General features: G+C 35.1%; 1 protein-coding gene across 7 annotated transcripts in view; it reads left to right on the top strand.

The window, feature by feature from the left end:
- NUP98 (nucleoporin 98 and 96 precursor) overlaps positions 1-22529 on the top strand; it is a 98725-nt gene that overhangs the window by 54987 nt on the left and 21209 nt on the right. For all 7 annotated transcript variants that reach the window (XM_051987472.1, XM_051987473.1, XM_051987471.1 and 4 more), the window contains 7 exons: positions 2093-2270; positions 3377-3541; positions 11282-11464; positions 12088-12244; positions 13260-13689; positions 15448-15677; positions 18279-18548. In XM_051987472.1, coding sequence (XP_051843432.1) covers positions 2093-2270; positions 3377-3541; positions 11282-11464; positions 12088-12244; positions 13260-13689; positions 15448-15677; positions 18279-18548 — 1613 coding nt within the window. The remainder of the gene's footprint in view (positions 1-2092; positions 2271-3376; positions 3542-11281; positions 11465-12087; positions 12245-13259; positions 13690-15447; positions 15678-18278; positions 18549-22529) is intronic.

The raw sequence follows: 22529 nt of genomic DNA, 5'->3' as shown, positions 1-22529 counted from the left end.
AAAGATCAAGGACTAGTGCTTGAAGAAAGGTCAATTTCTTCATATAGGGTAAGGATTAAAGTTAGAGAATCTTTATTGGAAAGATGGCATTTGAATTATACCTTAGCAAAAAGGAAGGAATAGGTGGTTTTGACATGACATGGGCAGAATTGAGATTGAAATAAAGAAAGCAATCTACTTTTGGTGAAATGTTTGCGTTGTCATTTTAAAATTATATTAAATTTAAAATTATCTTTTTTATAATGAATTTAGTAAACATAATGAATATTTATATATACAAGGTTAGGGAAAAAATATTTTACACTAAGCTGTTAATCTCTTTTATTAGTGTATATAGTAAATTTAATATGTAATACAAGGACTGTCTATAACTGTTTTGTTCTGAACATCCTTCTGCTATCATGTGTTTTAAAAAAATTGCATTTTGACTTTTCTCTTTTGCATCATTATTATTGCCTACCCAATCCCCTCTACCCTAACACTCTCTATAAAATAAAAACCTCCCTGGTAAGTAAATAAGTATAGTCAGTGAATCAGCAAGCATTGACTAAGTGTCTGTTACATGCCAAATCCGAATTCTCTTGTTGAGAATTCAATGGGACAACAGTAGTTGGTACATTAGGAAAAGCTTTGTGTAAAAGATAGTGCTTCAGTTGCATCTTAGAAGAATGGGGATTCTATGAGACAGATGAGAAGGCATTTCTGATAAGGGAATTGACTAGCACAAAAACACACACAGAGAATGGATGAGAGTGTGTTGTGAGGGAGACACCAAAAGAAAGCTATTTTGGACTAAAAAGTATAGGATCAGAAATAATGTATAATAGAGTTGAAAAGGTTGTAAAAGGCTTTAAAAACCAGAGAATTTTATATTTTATCATAGTGGCAATAGAGAAATATAACATTTATGAAGGGGTAATTTGATTAAATCTGGGCTTTAGGGAAAAAACATTTGGTGGATATGTGAAGGATGTATTGGAGAAGACACAGACTCTATCAGGAAAACTAGTTTGAGCCATTGAAGTCTAGATATGGGCAAATAAACTAAATTAGTGACTGTAAGAATGGTGAATAGGGAATATAAGAGATGTGTCTATATGAGATGAAAAATTAAGGAATCAGATAATGTTGCAAACTTGCAGAATAAAAATTCTCATCCTTTACACAGAAATTATGTAGAAGAGTGAGTTCAGCTAAAAAATAATGAATTCTGTTTTAGTTAGGTTAGTTGGAGGTGTCTCTGAAAGGATATCTCAAAGCCATATTCATACATTACTCATATCTGAAATGTGTTGCCAGTGAAGTGCTTGTTTAAATGAGTATTCTATGTAGTTAATGGTTCTGAGCATTTCTCCTCACCCCCATCTCATAAAATTCATTTTCAAAAATATTGACATTTTGTGAAATCCTGTGATTCTTTAACTCCTCTTTTCACTTCATCTCTAAACTGCAATTTTTAAAAAACACTTCTAAAAAATATGCTTCTTTCTTCTTATTTATGTTTTGGACATCTCTTTAATTTTTTTATTACACCCTAATGTTAGTCATACTTTTCTTCTGAAAAGTAGTTTTTCCTTCTTGGTGGGTTCTAGTCAGGTGGGAAAGACATATGGGGAAAAAAACTTTGATCATTTAATGTCTTTGATTACTAGATTTCCCTAGTTCTTTGTAAGTCATCTCTCCTCACTCTATTAGAAGATAGTACATCTTTACATTTGCAGTTATCTACATATCTTAAAAAAATGTTTTCTAGGCTTTTTTCAAATTAATGCTACTGACAATAATTCTAGAATACTTGAGTTTTTGATCTTTCCCATCCAGTCCTAGAACTCATCGTTTAGGCATTTACTCACTTTTTATGAAACATTTATTAATCACTACTAAATACACATTATATGAGATGCTATGGGGTGGGCAGAATATTTAGTACCTGTCCTTAATAATAGTTTTTGGTATAGTCAGGAGAAACATCTGGGAAAGGGGAAATTTTGAAAGCAGTGTGTGACTAATTGATCTTTGGTTTGTTTGTAACTTTTGTTTAGCTTTGAGAGCTAAACTATGAAACACTTAAACTTGACTTTGTATTTAACAGGCGGGCCGAAGTTACTTTGGATGGAGTTTGGCCAACTGACAAAACTTCTCGTTGCTTAATAAAGAGTCCTGAACGATTAGCTGATATCAACTATGAGGGCAGGTTAGAAGCCGTTTCACGAAAACAAGGTGCCCAATTCAAGGAATATCGACCAGAGACTGGTTCTTGGGTGTTTAAGGTACCTAGTATCTTGTTTTTTTTGGCTTTATTAACTGGATCTTGACCAAAAGCAAAACCTTCCTAGCCATGTTTTACAGAACTATAGGGCTTCCATTGCATGGGAAAATTGTCTTACCTCATCTGACCAAGAATTTAAAAAAAAAAAATTGAATGATTTACCTTGTCAAAAGTTACACAACTGTGTAACTAAGATCTGATTTGATTACACTGAAGGACAGTGTTAGAAAAGGATCCGTTGAAGGATCTCTCAGTTAAAACAAGGCTTGAGACAAGTCTTTTGGGGGGGAACAAAATTCATGCCTTCAGCTCCTTAAAGGTTTACCTATAGGAGAAGGAGTAGATTTATTCTAACTGGCATGCTAGGACAGAACTTAAAGGAATAAAATAAGAAGATGAAATGAGTTAAAAGAAGAATGATGAAAAAAGAATTTATATGTACCCTGATATGAGCTAAACCTTGGGATTACAGAAACACAAATAAATAACCACAGACTTTTAGTTTCATGAATTTTACATTTTACTGTGGGGAGACAAACTGGTTTCAAAATAAGTAAATATGTATTCAAAGTAAGTTCCCACTAATTGGTGGGTGGATTCGGGGAGTAGGAAATATTTACAAATTAGGTAATCAGGAATAATGCATAGGGGGTTGCACTTAAGGTAGCCTTGAAATGAATTAAGGATTCCAAAAAGCACAGTTAATGAAGAGGGGGCAGTATTACAGGCAAGAAGGTAGGTCTATGCCATAACATGAAAGTTGCTTGACTAGAACATTCAGAAGAAAGAATGCAAAGAAATAATGTGAAATCATTTAGAAAACAGTTTGAAGCTAGATTTTGAAGGGCTTTAAATATGAAAGAACAAAATTTGTATCTTTTCTTATAGACAAGAGCCTATAGACGTTTGGTGTGTGTTTTAAAGAAAGTGTTTTTTAAAGCACTGTGTATATAAGTTGTAACTAAGACCAGTCAGCCCAAGTTAAAGGGAAGCAGTTGTTGGTTCAGTAGGACAACATCTTGACAATATGGTCGGGCTAGTATACTATGAGATGTCTGGATACAATTTTATAACCCTTGGTTACATTTGAGTTCTTCTGTTTTCTAGGTTTCTCACTTTTCAAAGTATGGCCTACAGGATTCTGATGAGGATGAGGAGGAGCATCAATGTAAAGCAGAAGCCAAGAAGTTGAAAACAGCTCCCATGCCTCCTGTAGGCCAACCAGTACCAGTACAAATGGCTCTCAGTGGCAAACCTGCTCTTCCATCCCAGGTAGAAACTGGACAGTGAATTTGAACAGAACCGGTGAAATGGAAGTTGAGCAAAAGCCAGTCGGCTAATGCAAACCTGTTATGTGACCACTTGGAGACCGAAGAGTCCAGAAGTGTTGGGAATCAAGTTGAGACAAATGGACGGGGGACAGGGAGGGTGGTAGGGTGGGTATCTGTTCCCTTGAGGGATTTGGAGGATTTTTTGGTAAATTGAAATTTTCCTCTGTGTCCCTGCAGAGAGTTAATTCCCCCTCCTGAATAGAGAATTTTACTGAATTCTATGTTTGTCCTTATACATAAGACATAGATATTGTTTGCCTTGGCTAATGCAAAACAGATCCTATCTTGGTCAACATTTCTGAATATGTGCAACATACTCCTTGCTCTTCACTGCTCTATTTGAAAAATGTAATTTGCCCTGGGTAAAGGTCTTTAAATAGTTTTTTTTTTTTTTTTTCCCAGTTGTTTGCCTATTCCTCAAGCAAACATGTATATTTGTATTTGAAGAAGGTGCATTCTATTTTTATGGAAAAATACAAAATGTAATTTTTGACAGTTTACTTTGATGCAGAGAAATTATTTGGTTTGGAAGTTGGGAGGGGCAGAGAGTTGGGGGAGGGAGGGAGACATGTTGTGTTATTTGAGTTACCTAGAGTTGTTGCATTTGTTTTGTATCACAATGGTCTTTACCAGGATAGATAGGCCTTCTTTGTGTAGAACAAAAGGTAAAATTTTTGTATTTTAAACTGCTATAATATCTTGGTATAACAAGAGTTTAGCTTTGTCTGGGTGATGTTTGAACAAAATAAAAAAAAATGTTATTCTTTGGTGGAGGGGGGAGTGAGTGGGAAGTTTTAATATAAGCTTTCTCTTTTTAAGTGTTCGTACTGCTCAGATAATGAAATGTGTTTCTGTGGCTATTTTACATGCCAAATAATTGGGGAGGAGGGGATGTATGTGTAGGTGTGTGTGTGTGTGTGGGTGGGTGAGTGGGTGTAGATGAAATAAAGGCATGTTGTAATTCAACGACATGTGTCCTCTTTGCAATATCCTTCCTCTCAAAGACTTTGGTAATTGCTACAAGCAAAGTGGAGTAATAAAGGTTTGGAGAGTGGGATGGCACCGATCCACTTTGACTGCTTGAGAATGAGTGTTTGTGTGCTTGTCCTTGTCCATTTTGTCATAAGTATCTGTTTCCCCTATCTGTTGTCCATAGTGTTTTTTATCTTCTGGAACATATTTCTTATGGGGCAAGATAGGGGAATAGGGGGATGTTAAATCATTACTGGTAATAGAGAATATTCCAATCCCTATGGAAAAGAAGCACTTTTTCTATGGACAAATAGCAGGAGCTAACTAGTAAACATTGTGCCATTACATTCTCTTGGTTGTCTCCCAGCTCTTTTTAATTTAGTATTTTATTTTCCCCTACTTACTTGTAAAATCAGTTTTTAACATTCTTTTTTAAAACTTTTTTTAAAAAATGTCCAAATTCTCTCCTTTCCTTCCTTCCCAATTGCCCCTTGAGAAAGCAAGCAGTTTGAAATGTTATACATGTGTAGTCATGTCCAAAATATTTCCATATTAGTCATGCTGTGAAAGAAAACATAGGAACTGCACCCCCCCAAAAAAAAAGTAAATAAGAAATAAAGTAAAAAATGTATGCTTCAGTCTATTCAGATATTATCAGTTCTTTCTCTGAGGATGAATAGCATTTTTCATCATAAGTCCCTAAAAATTGTCTTGGGTCATTGGATTGCTGAGAATCATTCACACCTGATCATTTTAAAATATTGCTATTACTCTGTACAAGGTATATTTCACTTTGTATTGGCTCATGTAAGTCTTTCAAAGTTTTTCTGAGCACATCCTGCTTGTCATTTCTTATAGTACAACAGAATTCCATTATAATCACATACTAAATTTGTTTAGCCATTCCCTAATTAAAGGGGATCCCCTCAATTTCAAATTCCTTGCCACTAGAAAAGAGCTGCTATAAATATTTTTGTACATATATTTTTCCTTTGTGTTTTTTAATCATTTTTTGAATACAGACCTAAGGGATATTGCTAGTCAAAGAGGTCTGCATGTTTTTATGCCTCTTTGGGCATTGTTTCAAATTGCTCCTTGGAATGCTTAAATCAGTTCACAACTTCACCAATAGTGCATTAATGTCTCATTTTTCCAACATCCCTTTAAGCATTTGTCATTTTCCTTTTCTGTCCTATTAGTCTATCTAATAGGTTTGAGCCAGTACCTCAGAATTGTTTTAATTTGCATTTCTTCAGTCCATAGTGATTCAGAGCATTTTTTCATATGGCTATAGATAGTTTTACTTTATATCAAAACAGGTTCATATCTTTTGATAATTTATCAATTGGGAAATGACTCATTTTATAAAGTTGACTCAGTTCTCTGCCTATGTAAAAAATGAGGCCTTTCTTTATCAGAGAAACTTGTTTTGTTACTATTGCTAACTGTATTTTCCTCCATCCGATTCTCTCTCCTTTTTTACTTTATCTTTTCTTTCCTTTTACTCTGTCCCTATTCGAGTGTTTCTTCTAACACCTACCTCAGTCTGCTTTCCTTTCTATTACTCCACTCCCTTTTCTTATTCTCTTCTTCTTCTATATAGGATAAGAAAGGTAATTTCTACCCAATTTAGTATGAATGTTATACCTCTTTGAGCCAATTTTTATGAGAGTAAGATTTACTCACTACCCTGCTCCCTTTACTTTCCCCTCCATTTTAAAAGCTGTTTCTTGCCTCTTTTATGTCAAATAATTTGCACCATTCTACCTCTTTCCTTCTCTCCCAGTGCATTACTCTCTTAGCCCTTAACTTTATTTTTTGAAGATATCATCCCTTCATATTCAACTTATATCTGTGACTCTCTCTCTCTCTCTCTCTCTCTCTCTCCCCCCACCCCTGGGCACTAATTATGAGAACATTCTAATGAGTTACAAGTATCATCTTCCCATGTAGGAATGTAAACAATTTAACCTTACTAAGTCCTTTTCCTAATTCCTTTTTCATGCTTCTCTAGAATCTTATATTTGAAAATCAGATTTTCTGGTCAGCTATGATCTTTTTATCAAGACTGCTGGAAAATCCTCTATTGCTTTGAATACCCATTTTGCTCTGCTTAAGGATTAAACTCAGTTTTGCTGGGTAGGTGATTCTTGGTTGTAATCCTAGCTCCTTTGACCTTTGGAAAATCATATTCCAAGCCCTCCAGATCCTTGAATGTAGAAGCTGCTAAATCTTGTTTTATCTTGACAGTGACTCCATGATACTTGAATTGTTTCTTTCTGGCTGCCTGTAATATTTTCTTCTTGACCTTGGAGCTCTGAAATCTGGGTATAATATTCCTTAGAGTTTTCATTTTAGGATCTCTTTTTCAAGGAGGTGATCAGTGGATTTTTTCATTTTCTATTTCATCCCCTGGTTCTATAGTATTCATGCAATTTTCCCAGACAATTTCTTGAAAAGTGATGTCTTTTTTGATAAATTCTTTCAGATCATGGTTTTCAGATAGTCCAATAATTTTAAATTTTTCTCTCCTGGATCTGTTTTCCAGTGACATCTTTTTTGTTGTTATTCTTTTGATTTTGTTTTATTTGTGGATTTCTTAATTAGCTTCCATTTGTTCAATTCTAATTTTTATCGAAGCATTTCCTTCAGTGTGCTTTCATGTGTTTTTTTTTCATTTATCCAGTTCTACTTTTTAAGAAGCTTTTTTTTCAGTGAATTTTTGTACCTTTCTTGTCATTTGGCCAGTTTTGCTTTTTAAGGCATTCTCTTTCCCAATGGTTTTTTTCATTTTTTGTTTGGCCTACTCTGTTTTTTAAGGTGTTATATTCTTCAGTTTATTCTTGTGTCTTCTTTATCAAGCTGTTGATTTGTTTTTCTGATTTTCTTGCATCACTCTAATTTTTCTTCCGAATTTTTTCTCTATGTTTTTTTTCCCCAAAATCCTTTTGAGCTCTTCTATGGCCTGAGACCAGTTGTTTAAACAGAGATTTTGGGGAGAGCTCAGGTAAGTTGCTGCCTTTTTTCCACTATCTTGGCTCTGCCCTCTTCCACCCAGTTTTTAAAAGGGTGAAATCATGAAACAAACAGTATTCGTTGACTATCATTGCTATAGAAACATTAGGAACATGAGCTTATAAGAAGGAGTATTCTAGGAAGAAAAGAATAGGTAAAATGGCTTTCTGAACTTCTCTACTTTTTGTTCATGCACTTTGTAACTGCTGCTTTTTATGTTTTGGGGTATTAAAGATGGATTCAGACCTGACTGATCAGTATTGCAGGATGTGGCTTTATGTTCAGATGTAGTGCAGAGATGAAGACAAAAGGCAGAAAGTACTTGTCATTGTAGATTATTTGTAGTTACCAATCAGGAAGGACTCCAAATTTGATTTATTGGGATAACCACCTTCTTTCCCCTTAGTGACTAGAGGGGAGAGGAGGGCTGTGAACATAGGTTACTCTTCGGTGCAAGATTTTTAAATATTACAGTCACTTGGGCAAATGTGAAGCTTATCTCATGTATTAGTATTCTCATGTATTAGTACACCTTCCCTGACTTTTCTCCCTCCTCTCCAATACCTCTGAAAGGATCTATAATTCCAAACTCTCTGGACATGTAAAGCCTCGAGAGAATCTGAGCAGTTACAAGATAGCCTTCTTCCTCCACTAGTTAGAATTCCTCTGAAGGTATATCTTAGTAATCACACAATGAAACTAAGGAATTTGTAGAAAGTTTTTAGATCTCTTGATTCTGATAGATACAGAATAATATGGCTTTTGACCCCAATCATACATTAGACAGACACATAATTGGAACTTATGTGATCAGTTTTATTTCTTCAAAATAGAAAGTGTTCAGACACTAATAAATTTTTCTCAGAAAACTTTTGTTTTTTATTTTAAGTTGAAAACTGGGGGAGCAAAATGACTGGGATTTTTTTTTCCCTTTTTGGTCTTTTTTTTGACTTAAATTGAAACAGCAACTGTCCAACTGCCTTCATTTTTTGAAGTTTTTTAGAAGTAAAATCACAGATATAATATTCTGCTCATTGCTTTCTTCCTTGTTTTGTGCATAGTAGTAGTTTTGTAAGGTTCTTGATGGAATTTAAAGTATATTTCATGTCTTACCAACTTTGAATATAGATAAGGAAAATATAAGATCATAGATTTCATAATAGGAAGAGACATTAGAGATCATCTACTGCTTAGGGATCTCAATCTGGGAGACTAACTAGATTTCTCAGGATCTGTGACCTTTAATGGGAAAAATACCTACATCTTCATTTACACTAACTTTTTACTGTAATTTATCATTTTTTTCTGTTACAAATGTAGGGCAGCAAAACTTTCCAAGAAACAATCCATAGACACATACAAAAGGTTAAAAACCACTGATCTAGTCTTAATTGTTCATTTTACAGATAAAAAAATTAAAGCACTAAGAGAAAAGATTTTTTCTTCCAGCATCACATATAGGCTGCTGGACAACATAGCTAAGATTTGGTCCTTATATCCTGACTCTTAAGTGAAATACTTTTTCTGTTCACAGTAGAATACTTGAAACTTTATGCTGGAATCATGTATCTTTTTGGGAAAGTCTTTATAATAATACTAATACTGTAGGAAAATTATGGGCCCAGCTTTAAAATAAAATCAATATTTTCAGATCTGGAATCATGTGAAATTTTGTCATTTTTACCAGCACCATTGTCACTTAACTGACCATCTCTTGGGGAAAAAATGTAATTTCTTAAACTCTTGTTACTTAATTTAAACCACTATTTACTTTTGGGTAGCTCATTCAATTGTTTATCTCTCTTTTGTTGTTGTAATAAAGCAGGTACAGCTTTATTTCATTTAAGTAGTAATTGTCTGAGCAGTTGTCATTTGAAGTTTCTCTTTTGAGAATATTGCATCCTTAAAAAAGAAATTCTTAAATGGGTTGTTTAGAAACTGATCCTTCTGTTGTTCTTCCTGGCTTCTCCAACTAAAGATAAAGATTAAATTCTCCCAGTTTGTATTCTTGGTTAATTTGTGGCTGTTTAGAGAATTCAGAGACAAAAAGCTTTTTCTAAGTTTAGGGCAGATGTTTAGTTTGAAAAGAATTGACCTGTCAGAAACTACAGTATTATATTTATTTTGCATATTGTTCCTCTAATATTGTTTGTTAAATAAGTAAGATGAAATGGATAATCTTGTCGCTCAATTTATGATGCTTATAGCTGAGAAAAATAGGAATATAAATTCCAAGGTTTTCTGGCAAGCTTCAAAGCATTCAAATAATTAGAAGTCGTCATATTTTTCATTCATTGCTTCTACACCTTAGTTATAGTGTAATATTTAGATGTTAGGATTACAGATGTAGAGATGAACTGTTATCTACTCCAACCCTCTTTGTTTTTAGAGAGATCCAAGATCACAAATGGGACTTTTTTGTGATAGGAGATGGTAAATAGCAGTACAAAGTAGAAAATCTAGCATACTTTTGGAGTTCATTAGTCTGCCTTCTCTTTCCTTTCTCTGGAATTTTTATTTTGACCTGTGTACATTACTTAGTAACTGTTGCACATCTCTCCTTTTTGGTACCTGAAATATGAGATCACACATCCTTTTAGTGAAGTAGCAAAGAAAGTTCAGGGTGATAATATTTAATATGCCCATTTAGGCCTATCTTTAAAGTTACAGGGTCCAAGAGATCAAGATCACATTTTATGGAAATCATGAAAAAAAAATTTTGCTATTCATTTATGTGTAATGTCACTCATTTGGGGCTTAACATGAATGATGGCTACTTACAAAAGAACAATCAAAAACTTTGTGAAAGTAAAATTCAGAAAACTTGCTATAGTGAAATGAAAAAAAATTAGCAGTTTATTGTTGTGGAAATGTCTGTTAATGGGTTGATTGATTTTATTAGCATAATATAAAGTCAGGTCCCAGTTTATGGGATGGATTTGAGGAATGTGTGCCAAGTCAGTGATAAATGTACATTTAATTTTGTGAATGTTTTATCGTTCTACACTGTAAACTGTTGTTCATGTTTATCACTAAAACTTCTTAATAAAAGTACAAAAATTTTTCTATTGTCTTGATGTTTTTAAATGCAACAGGACAGTTTCCACAGTTAGTAGTATTTCTTTCTCATTTCTCTTTTGAAGAAGTAGTAGACTTAATTCGTGTCTCACTATGCTCATGGTACATGAGCCATGGATGTTTTTGGTCAACTGACAGGAAATTTTAGATATGTAACCATTTTGCACCAAGAACTTCCTTCTTTAACACAATATATGGTATGTGTAAAACTCTGGGTTGACAAGTTTCTGCTGCTTCTTCCAAATTAGCTGTATTAACGTGACTTTGGACTGTGAGAATGTAGAGGGGACCATATGAAGAGTGTAGCAATAATTACATACCCTAGATTTTCAAAGTGCTTTCATAACTAGTCTGTTGTTATTTAAGAGCGGTGGAGTTGTTGCCATGGGCAGGGAGGGGCATAAGTTTATGTTCCAAGTTCCCATATAAGAGCTACCCCTAGTTGTTCTTGGGCTTTGATTCCAAGAGTCCTTGGGAAGATATTGTCAGTATGGTTTGGAGGGCCTTACTGAACCTTGTCCTGTGGTGGACTGAATAAATAGGCTTTGAAATCTTGAAACTTTGAACTTATGCAGCATCATTAAATATCATTTCTCCATCTTTCTGATGTCTACAGAGCCAAAGCCCAGAGGTGGAACAGCTAGGGAGGGTTGTGGAGCTGGACAGCGATATGATAGATATCACCCAGGAGCCAGTTTTGGATTCCATAGTAGAAGAAATCATCCCTGAAGAACAAGAGCCTGTATCTGCTTCAACACACATTGCATCTTCACTGGGTATTAATCCACATGTCTTACAGGTGAATTTCTTATGCCCACTTTAAAAGTGGGGTGGAAGATCAGCATGACTTCCCCTTTAATCAAACATAGGCCACATCCTTATTTTGACCTGTTAGAATGCCACCAGTATGTACAGTTTTATAGGTGAGACAGAATATAGTCCGTGTCTTAAGGTTAAACTTTTTCACCTCTGAAAGGATTTGATGAGGAGTCAAAGAATTGCCCTTCTTCTATGAACTTGTTAAAATGTAGACACAGGTGGAAGGGATTTAAAAGATCATTTAGTTCAAGCCCTTTTACAAATTACGATCTCAAAGATGAAAGGGATTGATTCACGGTGCTGTAGCAGATTAGTGGTAGAGCTAGCATTCTCTTCCTCCCTTCAATTCACTGATCAGTCCAAGGTTCTCAATCCTTCCTTACTCTGCACATTACTTCATTTCCAGTGAAGACCAAGGACATCATTATATATAATTGATTTCCTGTTGATTGTATCAACTAGGTCATGAGATATTTATGGGGAAGGGTAGATCTGGAGAGAAACCTAGGACAGTGTTATTCATGCTGTATCTAATAAATTATTGTCTTAACAACCTCAGAGACTCTAGAGGAACAAACTTATTCCTTGGCATTGCTCTTTTAGATCATGAAAGCATCTTTGCTTGCTGAGGAAGAAGATTCAGATTGGGTCCTTGATCAGCGCTTTGGCAAGCTTCCTTCCAAAGTTGACTCTTCTCAAGAAATCTGTTCTCCTAGACTTCCCATTTCATCAGCACACCCACCAAAATCCCGAACATTAGGTATGGTAAAAATAATGAAATAAGTAGGAAGATAATTTCATAAAAACCTGAGAACATAATGATTTGCTTTCATATAGCACTTTCTTTGGGCATCACACAAGCTACCTCAAATAAGATCCATCTTTTTGTTTTTCCTATTTCCAATTTTTTTGTGCTTTCTTAAGAATTTTATTTTGTCTCAGAATTCTTAAGCATCCCATTCTTACTCTCACCTCTAATAACAGAATGGGAAATGAATTCTTCTACCTGATACGTCACATGTTGTAATCATATTCTAATTTGTATTCTTTGTTAACAGGTATTATTTCCTCTACTAGATTTTAAGGACCTTGTAGGCAGGAATTGTTTCACTTCATCTTTGTATTTTTTAGCACTATGCACTGAACATTAGGTATAGAGAAATATTTTTTAAAATAATGTGATTTTAGATTCCAGAATTAGAAAGTGACCCTTTCTGAATGTCTAGTTTCTGGTTGACTTCATTAGCAAATACTTGATTTTAAAATGCATTATGCTATACCAATTCTTGTGAGAGAAGCACATACAAAATATAAGATGTCTTTGTGTAAGCATAAAGGTATTTATGTTATTTGCCTCCTTTGGGGGGGGCAGCTAATAGTATGAAGTAGGTCATTAGGTGTATATATGTAAAACTGCTCCCACTGGTGTTTTTTCTTCAGTAACATTAATAATGTAACCAGATTCCTGTGCTCTTTGACAAAATCCTATAATAATGTTGGTTGACTAAAATGTATGAGATGGAAAGGATATGATTGGTATTCATTCATACTAATAATTAGAATTTCAGTCATGTTAACATTTCTGAATATCAAGTCTGCTTCTGAGTACTATAATTCTGTACTGTACTTAGTTAAAATTAAATTTTATCCCATCCCAGCACCCAAGAAATAATTTGTGATTAATCTAGTGAATCTAATGCCAGTGTGAGCTACTTTTTTTTAACGGATTAATAGACCAATTGTGCTTTTTCTTAATATTTTTTCCCTTCCCTCAGTTGGTGGTTTACTACAGTCTAAGTTTACAAGTGGAGCTTTTCTCTCTCCAAGTGCCTCTGTGCCAGAATGTCGAAATCTCAGAGCTTCAGCTTTAACAAGTGCTCCTTCTACATCTCCTTGGTCAGTCCCTCCACCACTGGCCCCTGTGTTTGCAGTGCCCACCCCAGCGCCTGAGGTTCAGTTAAAAACTGTGGGTGTTCGAAGACAACCAGGTCTTGTTCCCCTGGAAAAATCTGTCACCTGTGGCAAAGGAAAACTCTTGATGGATATGGCACTCTTCATGGGACGTTCATTCAGAGTTGGCTGGGGCCCCAACTGGACCTTTGTGAATAGCGGTGATCAACTAAGTGGATGTCAAGAAGCTGGAGATCATCACAACACAGAATCTATGGAATATGGATTCCTGCCTAATCCAATAACTGTCAAATCGTGAGCAATGTTTCTCAACTCATTCAACATGCTTTTTTGGGGAGAAAAGGGTTAGATTGAGAGGCAGTTGAAAAGGCTATGGACAAGATCAGGAGGTCACATTATTATTATTTTGTTTACCTAGTTGTTTGGCTTTGGCCTGATTGCATTCTCAAGAACTTTTAGACAGAAGATGTGTATGAATAATTCATGAGATCAGATTTCTCCTACTCTTGAATCATTACTATTGTATAGGATTTAACTTGAGCACCACATAAGTGTCTAATGCTGCTTATTTAATAAGTTGCATGAAGCAGTGTGATATATTTATTGAAGAGATGGAATTTGGGAAGTCTTTAGTCATTTTTACTTCTTTAGATCTTGGTTAGTGGTTAGACTAGGTAACCCGTGAAACCTCTTCCAGCTCTAATAACTCATATAACTTCTAAATTGAATCATGATTATACTGAGTTCATGTTCATGTATGTTAATTAGCTGTTGATCTTTTTAATATAAAATACATAATTGTTTGTCATTATTGAAATTTCATAGTACCAAAAGTGTTGTGTGTTAGTATTGATAGAAATAATGTCCCACAGGGAAAGTAGTGTGCTCTGAAGTAGTCAAAATCTTCCAAGTTTATCAATTCCTGATACCATACTTTATGACAGAACAACAAATCAGAGAATATACAAGGGAGAGCAATCAGGATGGTCAAGATTGTGAGGGGTTTTAAGTTGTAGGATGGGAGAGTGGGGGAAGGGTTGAAGAACATAGCCTTTGACTACAAATATGTATAATCAAGCAACATTTCTGTGATCAAGAGTTTTGAAAACAATGTTACAGAAGAAAAATGATTAGAAGAACTGGGTAAGGGGGGAAAAATAAAAGACCTGGACTGGGGATTACAATGAAAAGATCAGTCTTCAAATACTATTATTAGGCAAAAGAAATAGACTTGTTCTTTTTGGGCCCAGAGGGAAGAGCTACAGGATATATGAGACAAAGTTACAAAGGGTATATTTTGCTTCAACATAAGAAATTCAGTGTAATTAGGAGTATTTCAAAATGAACAGACTGGTTCCTTATTAGAGTTCCTTATAATTGTAGTTGTCCAAGAATGCTGTATCACCACTTGTCAGGGTGCTATAGAGGAGAGTCATGGTTGAGGATTGGGGCTAGCTAGTTGACATTTGAGCTTTCTTATTCTACCCAGATCAGCTTTCTAGGCTTTGAAACCTGGCTAGTAGTCCTATTTGATGTCCCATAATATCTTGATTACTTTTTTGGGGAATAGGTGTGGTGGGGCTGAGGCAGTTGGTATTAAGTGACTAGTCTAGGGTCCCTCAGCTAGTAAATGTTAAGTGTCTGAGGCTGAATTTGAACTCAGGTTCCTCCTGACTTCAGGGTGGGCTCTATCAACTGCACCATCTTGCTATTCCTTGTCCCATAATATCTTAATTGAACCTTCTCTGCTTTGGAATGAGACAATCAGTTTGAAATCTCATTGAACCAGTGTTTATGACTGAACTATAAGCCGTTTTACTTCTGAGAGCAGCCCAAGCATAACCATGATTTAATTCTAAGAAAATGGGTGTAATGGGTTTTTTTTCCTACTATCTTGTAACTGAGTTCTTTACTATTTGACCATAGTGTTCTAAATTTCTTTATACTATAGGTTGTGTGAAATAATATCCCTTAATCTTAAAATGCAGCAGTGCCTTCATGATTTAATACATGTTCCATATTCTTATACTGACCTAATTTCTTACTTTTTAGCTTAACAGAGTCCCCATTCAAAGTCCACGTGGAAAAACTGAGCTTGAGGCAAAGGAGGATGGATAGAGATTTACAATTATACCAGACTCCCTTGGAGATCAAGCTTAAGCATAGCACTGTTCACGTAGATGAGCTGTGTCCTCTTGTGGTCCCCAATCCTGGAGTAGCCGTCATTCACGACTATGCAGACTGGGTGAAAGAGATATCAGGAGACTTAGCAGAATCAGAAAGTGAGTATTCATCAACCCACTTGATGTTAGAACATGGGAAATAGAATGTAAAGGTCTGAAAGGAAATGTTTTCTTACTCTAATAATTTTTGATGAAATGAGTAGATGCAGATATCATTATAAGAAAGACCTTAGTGTCTAGTCTAAAATAAGATCCAAAGAGCAGGACTTATCCAAGGTTACATCTAATTAGTTCATGAAATTTTTACTTTGAATTTAAAATGGTCATCTTTTTTATTTTCTTTGCTTTGTGATGCTATACATGCACTGCTTCAATTGACATAGCTGGTTCTTTGGAGGTATTAGTAAATTCAGGTCCTTCCAGTGTTTAGCATCTTTTACATACCAGACACTTTGGTGGACGTTGGGGATAAAAAGAATACCAAGAATGAAGCAGTCTCAGAGAGACTTTTATTCTTTTGCTGGAGAAAACATGTATGCAGATACATATGTAATGCATTCTAGTCTCTTGAACAACATAATAAAGGAGGACAAGGATAAGGAAATATAGATAGATAGATTTGTTTTTGCTGAGGCATTTGAGGTTAAGTGACTTGCCCAGGTCACACATCTAGGAAGTGTTAAGTATTGAGGCCAGATTTGAACTCAGGTCCTCCTGACTTCAGGGCTGGTATTCTATCCACTGTGCTACCTAGCTGCCCCCAAGGAAACATATTCTAGTCCACACAGAGGCACAGAGATGGAATATATGTGAGCAACAGAGAAGAATTTTTGTTTCACTGGGCCATGACATACAGGGTGAGGAGCATTGTATAATAAAAGTAGAAAGATTGTTTGGGTCTGAATTGTGAAGAACTTTATAAGTCAAATAGGAGTTTTACTCTAAGTAGTTTTTCACTGCCCTAGTGAAAATAGGAGCCATATGGCATTTGTTGAGAAGAAAGCATTTAAATCATTGGAATAGAACAAAAAAGAGATAATGAGGGCATGAACTAAGATGATTCCATGTGAATAGAGAGAAAGAGGTTATATTCAAGAGATCTTAACAGAAGTAGGAAGTGGTAAGATTTGGCAACTGATGGGATGTCTGCAGTGAGTGATATTTGTCTATTTAGGAATCATAGTTGGGGAGGGAGAATTGATAAACTCACTAAATGAGAATATACAGAAAATGGGGCCAGGAGAGAGTGTTGGAAAACACCCACAATTGTTGTGGTATGAATCATTACTTAATTTAAAAAAAAGCTGGGTGAAAGAACAGTCAAATGAGTAATAGGTGTTTCCATGGAAATTTGAACTCTTATAATGATAATCTGGAATTCTATCAAAAACCTATATCTTACAACCTCAAAATCTAGCGCTTTCTAAAAAAGCAGTATTACATTTTTATAAATGTTTCCTGCCACTCACCAAAAATAGCAGCTTTCTGGTGAAGGACCCAGTCATGAAATATTTAAATTAGGAAGGACCTGAAAAATTATGAATTTCCTGCGCCATATCCTTTATACAGTGTCATTGACAAGTGGTCATCTAATTTAAGAAGGCTGTTAGTGATAGGAAGTTCACTAAGTCGTAAAGTTTTTGACTTTTAATTCTTTCCTTTGCCTTTTTTGATAGTATTTCTATTCTCAAAGGCTGAACTCAAATATAGCTTTTTCTATACAGTTTACTGTTTTTCTGACAGTGCTAGATCTCTTCCCTTCCTAGATTACCATAGTATCTATTTTCTTTATGTTACACTTTAGACATTTGATTATATTATCTCTTCTTGTATTGCCTTAATAGTTTTTATCACAGTTCTAGGAATTATGTGATCATTTCTCCACAATTTGTACAAGTGCTATGAGTAATGATTTGTATAGTCCTTTTCAAAACATCTTCAGTTATTTTTTGTTGACTTAGAAGAATTTTTATGGTTTCTGTCCTCAGAGAATTTATCTTCTAAAAGAACTAAATTTAAGTATCTGTTTTGTCTGGGTCCTTTTGTTCAGCAATGGGGAAAACCTGAGGATAAATAATCTCCCTGCCTTCATTAAGCTTAGTGTCTGTCATGAGGAGATTTGACATAAGTGAAAAAATGAACATTGAAAGTGCCCGACTCTATCAATACCGCCTTGACCTTTCTATAATTTTTTTTTATATTTTTCCAGTTAACATGTAAAACAATTTTTCAGTTTTTGAGTCCTTCATTGAGAAGGCACATGTGACATTAAGCAAAGCAAGGATTGGACTAAAAAATGTAATCTTCCAGCTGGACAGAGGCAGGGAAGATTTTTAAATTAAATGGGAATATGCAAATGTAGATATCACCACCACACACATTATCTTATCAGATTTCCTGAATTGAGAGAACTTGTAGTGATCAGTACAACTTAATGAAATGTACAGTGAAGACAATTAGAGCATGTAAAAAAAGTATAAAGTATAGACCCAATAGGAATATTGTTGGGACATGCAGTGATTGTAGCATTGGATTCTGATTTGAAAACAAAATGATCAGAAGTTATGAATAATTTCCTCAGTGAGGAAGTAGGACTTTTATGTGTTTAGGTAGAAGGAGGATGAGCTGCCTTGGCTTATTTTAGGCAAGCCAATCCTAGGATACGTTTCTGTACTTAAGATTTTGGTGCCTTTCCATTAGCTGTAGTAAAGCACTGGAGCCTGGCATGGACACTGTGTGAAGCCATCTGGGGTCACCTGAAAGAACTAGAGGATCAGCTGGATGAACCCAGCGAGTATGTGCAGAGCCTGGAACGCCGAAGGGCTTTCTCCCGCTGGCTGTCACAGACGGCGGCTGATCGCATTGAAGAGGAAGTAGCCCTGTCCCGACAAGACAGTCCCATTGAGGCAGTCTTCAGCTACCTCACCGGCAGGAGAATCAGTGAGGCTTGTCGCTTGGCTCAGCAGACAGGTAAGAGACCCAGAGTCCACTTCAGCAATTAGGGACTGTATCAATAATTTTATTATAATTACAGAGTGTCTTTTCTTGTATATTTCTTGTGATCTCTGGGTTCTCTGATTGTTTTCTCTAATCTTCCTACTGAGTCTTTAAGTTTCCAGAAGGCAGTATTTGTCACCTCATAGTGTCTTGGATATGAGCATAATGTTTAGTTAGGCAGATGTCTCAGAAAAATTTCCCAAAGAGTTATGTTCTGTCCATAATAATTATATGATAATAAAAAGAAGGATAGTCTCTGAGGTTTTACATACATAAATCTGGGCTTTATATCAGTTTCATGATGATCTTAGAATGGAATAGTAAGGTATGGTTAGAAAGTACTGTTCACCTCTGAAAAGAAATCACAAACTGAAACATACAAGAATGTCATATCTCAAATCTCAGATATCCAAAAAGAAAATCCAAAAAAACAAAACAAAAAAAATTGCAAGTAGCTTCAAGTAGTGGAGATAAACATTTAGTTTGACGTAAAATCATTCTGAAAATATAAAGGGAAAATCCTGGCATATATTCCAAAAAGCAAACTTCGCCTGCCCATACTGAATATAACTTTATTAGAAAAGAGAACTTCTTAACAGTCCTGGTGAAAAGAGTAGAACGGAGTAGAAGTTTTAAAAAATGCAAACACAGGAGTCAAGATGAATACATTTAATCAGTTGGAAGAAGCTAAACCGTAACAAAAAGCTTATATTCTAGTAGGCAGGGACACAGAGGAAGTTAAATAACACATAGGGATTGAGTTTGTTTTGTTTGTTTTAAGGAAGGAAAGAAAAAGGAACATAATAGGGAAGAAAGGAATAACATTAAAAGATGTAACTGGGGTACTAAAAGGAATTGGAAAAAGAAATGAGAAGATTAGGAAGAATCAGAAAAGGAATTAATAACCAACACAAGAGTGAAACCTTACTCTTTTAAAATGGACCATATGTTAAAGGATATGAATAGGCAATTTTCAAATAAAGAAATTAAAACCATTCCTAGTGGGTCATATGAAAAGGTGTTCTAAATCATTATTAATCAGAAAAATGCACATTAACACGACTCTGACGTACCACTACATACCTGTCAGATTGGCTAAAATGACAGAAAAGATGATGACAAATGTTGGAGGGAATGTGGGGAAACTGGGACAGTGATACATGTAGTTGTGAACTGATCCAAACATTCTGGAGATCATTTTGGAATTATGCCCAAAGGGTTATCAGACTGTGCATAATACCCTTTGATCTAGCAGTGTTTCTACTGAGCTTGTATCCTAAATAGATCATAAAGGAGGTAAAAGGACTCAAATGTACAAAAGTGTTTGTGGCAGCCCTTTTCATAGTGGCAAGAAACTGGAAACTGAGTGGATGCCCATCAATTGGAGAATAGCTGAACAAGTTATTGTATATGAATGTTATGGAATATTATTGTTCTATAAATAATGATCAGCAGGATGATTTTTTTTTAATAATAACTTTTTATTGACAGAACCCATGCCAGGGTAATTTTTTTTACAACATTATCCCTTGCACTCGCTTCTGTTCCGATTTTTCCCCTCCCCCAGATGGCAAGCAGTCCTATATATGTTAAATGTGTTGCAGTATATCCTAGATATAATATATGTTTGCAAAACCGAATAGTTCTCTTATTGCACAGGGAGAATTGGATTCAGAAGATAAAAATAACCTGGGAAGAAAAACAAAAATGCAAATAGTTTACATTCATTTCTAAGTGTTCTTTCTTTGGGTATAGCTGCTTCTGTCCATCATTTATCAATTAAAATGGAGTTAGGTCTCTTTGTCAAAGAAATCCACTTTCATCAGAATACATCCTCATACAGTATCGTTGTTGAAGTGTATAATGATCTCCTGGTTCTGCTCATTTCACTTAGCGTCAGTTCATGTAAGTCTCTCCAAGCCTTTCTGTATTCACAGCAAGATGATTTCTAAAGAAGCCTGGAGAGACTTATATGAACTGATGCTAAGTGAAATGAGCAGAACCAGGAGATCATTAGATATGGCAATAGCAAGAATGTATGATCATCAATTCATGTTGAACATGGCTCTCGTTAACAATTAGGTGATTTAGATCAGTTCCAATGGTCTTGTGATGAAGAGAACCATCTGCATCCAGAGAGAGTATAGTGGAAAATGAATGTGGATCACAACATAATATTTTTCACTCCTTTTGTTGTTTGCTTGCGTTTTGTTTTCTTTCTCATTTTTTTTCCTTTTTAATCTGATTTTTCTTTTGCAGCATAATATTTGTGGAAATATGTATAGAGGAATTGCACATATTTAACATAAATTGGATCACTTGCCAACTGGAGGGGATAGGGAGAAGGGAGGGGAAAAAATTAGAACATAGGGTTTTGTAGAGGTGAATGTTGAAAATTATCCATGTATATATTTTGAAAATAAAAAGTTGTAAATAAAAAAAGAGAGAGAGAATGCACCATATGGAAATTAATGATTTCCATAAGACAAGAAGATATATTAAAATAAAATCAAAAGACAGGGGGAAAATAGATTATCTCATTAAAAAGTAATTGACCTTCTAAAACAGATCAAGGAGAGATAATTTAAAAATCACTGGACTACTTAATAGTCATGACCATAAAAAAGACCATGGACACCAAATTTCAAGAAATCATAAAAGAAAAATTTTCAAATTTCTTAGAACCACATAGCAAAGTAAAACTAGAAAGCACCAGTTACCTCCTGAAAGAAACTGCTATTTCAAAATTCTCAGCAACCTTCTACCTAAAATCCAAAGCCTCCACATCAAAAAACAGCAGCAACAACAACAACAAACAAAAACCACAAGCAGCCTGGAAAAATGAATTTAAGTCCCAAGAAGCCAATCAGGATTAAAAAATAGAACAGCCAACATTGTGAACTGTTTATATTCTAATATGAGATGATATATGTGTCTTCATCGGACGTTATCATTGTCCAGTGGTTCATAGAGGTCTGGGAGTGGTTTTGTTGATCTTAAAAAAGGGGAAAAAAGGAAAGGAATACACTGGAAGAGGGGAGATTATCATGTATTTGGGGGATACATAATAGAAAACTACAGATAAAGAGGATTGGGTGTCCTTTAATATCTTTATCTCAGTTTGCTCACAGGAGGGTAAGAATACTCACAATTAATTGCAGAAGTACCTCTCATTCGTCAGGGAAACAAAAGAAGCACTGAACCAAGGCAAAAGAGATCTCAGACCCACGCAGAATAACCTGTTCCTTGTATAAAGGAGTAGGAATAGGTGCCAATTAATAACTCTATTGCTATGACTGGCTCATACCTCAATGATGGGCTGAGGAGTCAATCCATTCCTAGAAGTAACAGTTCAGGATGAGGATCATTCATGATCCTTAGGTTGTATATTAAGTGAGAAGCCAAATCTAGAAGCGAATTACAGCTCCATGGCTCTGACCCCAAGTTGGTAAGGAGGAGTAAGGGGCAGGGCTTATTAAAAGATGATTTAGTCTTAAACAAAACAGATTCTAACTAAGTGTGATGGAATACTATTGTAAGAAATAATGAAGTGAATAATTTCAGAGAAACCTGGGAAGACTTATATGAATTGACAGAGTGAAGTGAGCAGAACCAGGAGAACACTTTATACAATAACAACAATATTATAAAGATAAATAGCTTGGAAGAACTTAGGAAGTCAGATCAATGCAATGATAAACCATGGTTCCAAAAGATTCAAAATGAAGCATGCTACCTCTTGATAGAGAGGTGAAAACTCATCCATACGATGGTTTTGTTTTTCTTTTTAAAAGGATAGGGAAAGGTAAGAGAAAGAACATAGATTTTCATTACTTGAAAAAAAATTAAAGGAAAAAATTTAAAAATTTTTGGCAATTGCTAAATAAAAATATGAAAGAATAGGCATTTTCTCAGCTATTCTGTCACCTTTACAAAAATTGAACATAGGCTAGG

The sequence above is a fragment of the Antechinus flavipes genome, chromosome 3 (genome assembly GCF_016432865.1).
Source record: "Antechinus flavipes isolate AdamAnt ecotype Samford, QLD, Australia chromosome 3, AdamAnt_v2, whole genome shotgun sequence".
NCBI lineage: Eukaryota > Metazoa > Chordata > Mammalia > Dasyuromorphia > Dasyuridae > Antechinus > Antechinus flavipes.
Note: the sequence above shows the minus strand (reverse complement) of the source record. Positions and strands in the feature narration are given on the sequence as shown.